This window comes from Perca flavescens, chromosome 13 (genome assembly GCF_004354835.1).
Source record: "Perca flavescens isolate YP-PL-M2 chromosome 13, PFLA_1.0, whole genome shotgun sequence".
Lineage (NCBI taxonomy): Eukaryota > Metazoa > Chordata > Actinopteri > Perciformes > Percidae > Perca > Perca flavescens.
The window spans coordinates 33,743,003-33,749,002 of NC_041343.1; the positions used below are offsets into that span (position 1 = coordinate 33,743,003).

The 6,000-nt window shown below is 35.6% G+C and overlaps 1 protein-coding gene across 4 annotated transcripts in view; it reads left to right on the forward strand.

Moving 5' to 3' along the window:
- st6gal1 (ST6 beta-galactosamide alpha-2,6-sialyltranferase 1) overlaps positions 1 to 6,000 on the forward strand; it is a 39,232-nt gene that overhangs the window by 15,011 nt on the left and 18,221 nt on the right. For all 4 annotated transcript variants that reach the window (XM_028596366.1, XM_028596368.1, XM_028596367.1 and 1 more), the window contains exons 5-6: positions 28 to 292; positions 5,031 to 5,128. In XM_028596366.1, the coding sequence (XP_028452167.1) occupies positions 28 to 292; positions 5,031 to 5,128 (363 nt within the window). The remainder of the gene's footprint in view (positions 1 to 27; positions 293 to 5,030; positions 5,129 to 6,000) is intronic.

Genomic DNA, 6,000 nt, shown 5'->3' on the forward strand with positions numbered 1-6,000 from the left:
GTGTGTGTGTGTGTGTGTGAGTATCAGGCGATGAATAAGTATGGTGTGGAGTTCTCCGGTCCCGGTGGTGTGTCCGGCCGTCCCAAGCTGAGCAGCTCTGAGCTGCTGTGTGAGCTGAAGGAGAAAGTCTCCGTGAGCACCCTGACCTCCGACCTGCCCCCCTTCTCCTCGCTGTCCTGGGCCGCCACGCTGCCGCCGGCGCCGCTGACCTCCGACCTCGGCCCGTACCGGACCTGTGCCGTGGTGTCCTCGGCCGGGTCGCTGCGCTACTCCGGACTCGGCAAAGAGATCGGTGAGACCTTTAGATCGTCCCTCAGGGCCGTGCAATTAATCTAAATGTAATCGTGATTAATGATCACAAAAATATTAGTTAGCTCATCAAGTTTTACAGGAAACTCTTATTTTCTAAAATGTGTGTGTCTGTGTGTGTGTGTGTGTGTTTATCTGTATCTGTGTGTGTGTGTGTGTGTCTGTGTGTTTCTCTGTCTGTGTGCGTTTGTGTGTGTGTGCGTGTGTGTGTGTGTGTCTCTGTGTTAGTGTGTGTGTCTGTATCTGTGTGTGTCTGTCTGTGTGTGTGTGTGTGTGTGTCTGTGTGTGTGTGTTTCTCTGTGTGTGTGTCTGTATCTGTGTGTGTCTGTCTGTGTGTGTATGTTTGTGTGTGTGTGTGTGTGTGTGTGTGTGTGTTTCTCTGTGTGTGTGTGTCTGTGTGCATTTGTCTGTGTGTCTGTCTGTCTGTCTGTCTGTCTGTCTGTGTGTGTGCATTTGTGTGTGTGTCTCTGTGTCTGTGTGTTTGTGTGTGTGTTTCTCTGTATGTGTGTGCGTGTGTGTTCGTCTGTGTGTGTTGGTGTGTGTCTGTGTCTCTGTGTGTGTGTTTGTGTGTGTGTGTTTCTCTGTGTCTGTGTGTTTGTGTGTGTGTGTGTGTTTCTCTGTGTGTGTGTGTGTGTGTGTGTGTGTTTTGTGTGTGTGTTTTTCTCTGTGTGTGTGTGTGTGTGTGTGTGTGTGTGTGTGTGTGTGTGTGTGTGTGTGTGTTTTTCTCTGTGTGTCTGTGTCTCTGTGTGTGTGTGTGTGTGTGTGTGTGTGTGTGTGTCTTGAGATCGGTGAGACCTTTAGATCATCCCTCAGGGCTGTGCAATTAATCTAAATGTAATCGTGATTATGATTTCTGCTCCCAATGATCACAAAAAATATTATTTAGCTCATTACGTTTTGCAGTAAACTCTTATTTTCTCTTTTGTTCTGAATGAAAAAATAAAGTTGAAATAGGAAAAGTATTGATGCAAAGTTCACAGCTGTATGTGTGTTATTTTACTGTTGATTTATGTAACTTTTTCCACTGTTTTTTAAGTTTAATAATTGCAACATCTTTCCAGAAGTCAACAAGTAATCGTGTTAAATTATCGTGATTTAAATAATCGTGATTATATTTTTTCCCGTATTCGAGCAGCCCTACTATCCCGTGTGATGTGTGTATCCCCTTCGATAGCTCAGTTGGTAGAGCGGAGGACTGTAGGTTGATGATAACTGGTGTCCTTAGGGTGCTGGTTCAATTCCGGCTCGAAGGATGCAGTTTTCGTTGCTGCCCGATGTGTTTTCGTTCAGAGTGGAAAGATGTCAAGGAACTCATTTTGTGGGGGTTGTGATGGCCCAGTGGATATGACACATACTTTGGTGTGGGAGACCTGGGTTCAATTCCCACTGCGATACATCAACCAATGTGTCCCTGAGCAAGGCACTTAACCCCTAGTTGCTCCAGAGGTGTGTGACCTCTGACATATATACAGCGTTCATATGTGTTGAAAAAACCTGGAAAAGTTATGGAATATGAAAAATGCAAATTCCAGGCCTGGAAAGGTTTTGGAAAACATAAAAAGACCCAGAAAGTTTTGGAAAAGTAATGGAATTTATTTTTATTAACAACACAGTATAATAATATGTGATTAATAAATGTATTTTCATGTCGTCTTAACCTCAGCGTTGTATTCGGGGAGAGATATGATGAATCCCACTATGAACCACAGACATTATCATTCATGTTACAGTTAAACCTCTGAGGGTCAACTTTAACACTGATTTGTATTCTTTTTTTTTGTATTTATTGAAATTTTTCTACATTTTCCAGACAAAAACAGTACAACAAGGCACATAACATGAAACAGAAAAAAAGACCAAGGATCAAATGTAGCAGCTATAGTATCCACAGTCATAAGTCCATACATCCATAGGTGTATGCTTACATGAACAACACCGTATAGTACAGATGGCACACTACAGGCATTAAGAGAAGGTTATATTATTTATAAAAAATAAACAAATAAATATTAATAAATCAATAAAATTAAAAAATTAAAAAAAAACACTTCGTCCAGCTAGTTATCACCAGATTTGTATTCTTATTGTATAATGTCGACTGACATTTTCAGGAACACATAGTCATGGAAATTTGCCGAAAAGTCATGGAAAAGTGTTGGTTAAAATGCGTATGAACCCTGTATGTAGCAACTGTAAGTCGCTTTGGATAAAAGCTTCAGCTAAATGACATGTAATATAATATAATGTAATGTAATATATAATGTAATATAATATAATATAATATAATGTAATATAGTATAATGTAATGTAATATATAATGTAATATAATATAATGTAATGTAATGTAATAATATAATGTAATGTAATATAATGTAATGTAATATATAATATAATATAATGTAATGTAATATATAATGTAATATAATGTAATGTAATGTAATGTAATGTAATAATATAATGTAATGTAATGTAATATAATGTAATGTAATGTAATGTAATATATAATGTAATATAATATAATATAATATAATGTAATATAGTATAATGTAATGTAATATATAATGTAATATAATATAATGTAATGTAATAATATAATATAATATAATGTAATGTAATATATAATGTAATATAATGTAATGTAATATATAATGTAATATAATATAATATAATGTAATATAGTATAATGTAATGTAATATATAATGTAATATAATATAATGTAATGTAATGTAATAATATAATATAATGTAATGTAATATAATGTAATGTAATATATAATGTAATATAATGTAATGTAATGTAATGTAATAATATAATATAATGTAATATAATATAATATAATGTAATGTAATATATAATGTAATATGATGTAATAATATAATATAATATCATGTAATATAATATAATGTAATGTAATGTAATATAATATAAAGTAATGTAATGTATTATAATGTAATATAATTTAATATAATGTAATATAATATAATATAATGTAATATAATGTCATGTAATGTAATATAATATAATGTAATATAATTTTATATAATGTAATGTAATATATAATGTAATATAATGTAATGTAATGTAATAATATAATATAATGTAATATAATATAATGTAATGTAATATATAATGTAATATAATGTAATAATATAATATAATATCATGTAATATAATATAATGTAATGTAATGTAATAATGTAATGTAATGTAATATAATGTAATGTTATAATGTAATATAATATAATGTAATGTTATAATATAATGTAATATAATATAATATAATGTAATAATATAATGTAATATAATATAATGTAATATAATGTAATGTAATATATAATGTAATATAATATAATGTAATATAATATGATATAATGTAATGTAATATCATGTAATATCATATAATGTAATGTAATATAATATAAAGTAATGTAATGTAATATAATGTAATATAATTTAATATAATGTAATATAATATAATATAATGTAATATAATGTTATGTAATGTAATATAATATAATGTAATATAATTTTATATAATGTAATGTAATGTAATATAATGTAATATAATGTAATATAATGTAATGTAATGTAATATAATGTAATGTAATATAATATAATGTAATATAATGTAATATAATGTAATGTAATATAATGTAATGTAATATAATGTAATATAATATAATGTAATGTAATATAATGTAATGTAATGTAGTATAATGTAATGTAATGTAATGTAGTATAATATAATATAATGTAGATCCACATTGGAAGGTATGGGTCCATAAGGGGACCAGCACAGGGACCGGGTCCTAAACATTTCTCACAAATCTTTGTATTCATGTTCCAGCCCCGTCTCTGTGTTACGTAGAGTTTTTACTGCGTGGGTGCTCCGGAGCTCGAGCACCCACGGGTGCCAGGCTGCCAGTAGGCTCCATTCATCTCAAATTGAACATTGCAGTTGGTGCTGAGTTGGTGCTGATTGGTTATGTCCCCGTCAGTCCCCTCCTCCATATCCTATATGTGTGTGTCTGTGCGTGAGTGTCTCTGTGTGTGCGTTTGTGTGTTTGTGTCTGCGTGTGTGTCTGTGCATGTGTGTCTGTGAATGTGTGTGTGTGTGTGTTTGTGTGCCTTTGCGTGTGTGTGTGTCTGTGAATATGTGTGTGTGTCTGTGCATGAGTGTGTCTGTGCATGAGTGTGTGTGTGCATGAGTGTGTCTGTGTGCGTTGGTGTGTGTGTGTGTGTGTGTGTGTCTGTGCATGAGTGTGTCTGTGCATGAGTGTGTGTGTGCATGAGTGTGTCTGTGTGTGCGTTGGTGTGTGTGTGTGTGTGTGTGTGTGTGTGTGTGTGTGTGTGTGTCTGTGCGTGTGTGAGTCTATCTGCATGTGTGTCTGTGAATGTGTGTGTTAGTGTGTGTGTGTGTTGTGTGTGTGTGTGTGTGTGTGCGTTGGTGTGTGTGTGTGTGTGTGTGTGTGTGTGTCTGTGCGTGTGTGAGTCTGTCTGCATGTGTGTCTGTGAATGTGTGTGTGTGTGTGTGTGTGTGTGTGTGTGTGTGTGTGTGTGTGTGTGTGTGTGTGTGTGTGTGTGTGTGTGTGTGTGTGTGTGTGTGTGTGTGTGTGTGTGTGTGAGTGTGTGTGTGTGTGAAGGCTGAATTGAAGGAGTCTGCTGAACGTTCCAGACCAATAAGAAACGTTTCTCTTCTTCTCTAAATGTTAAACTACAGACTCCCATGATGCCGTGCTGCGCTTCAACGCCGCGCCGACCACCGGCTACGAGAAGGACGTCGGTTCCAAAACCACGATCCGCCTCATCAACTCGCAGGTACACAACACACACAACACACACAACACACACACACACAACACACACAACACACAACACAGCATGACACCTGACACACAACACAACACCCACAACACACACACACACACCTGACAATAATAATAATAATAATAATAATAATAACACACACAACACCTAATAATAACATACCAACACACACAAATAACCTAATAACCTGACACTAATAATAATAATAATAATAACACACACACAACACACACATGCAAACACACAACACACACACACACACACACACACTAACACACACACACACTCACTACCCAACACACACAACACACACAACACACACAACACACACACACACACACAACACACACAACACACACAACACACAACACACAACACACAACACAGCACATACAACACACACAACACACACACACACACAACACACAAACACACACAACACACACAACACACACACACACACAGCACATACAACACACACACACACACACACACACAACACACAACACACAGCACACACACACACACACACACACACACACACACACACACACACACACACACACACACACACACACACACACACACACACACACACACACACACACACACACACACAACAACACACACACACACAACACACAACACACAACACACAACACAGCACATACAACACACACAACACACACAACACACACAACACACACAACACACACAACACACACACACACACACAACACACACAACACACAACACACAACACACAACACACAACACACACAACACACACAACACACACACACAACACACAACACACACACACACACAACACACACACACACACAACACACACAACACACACA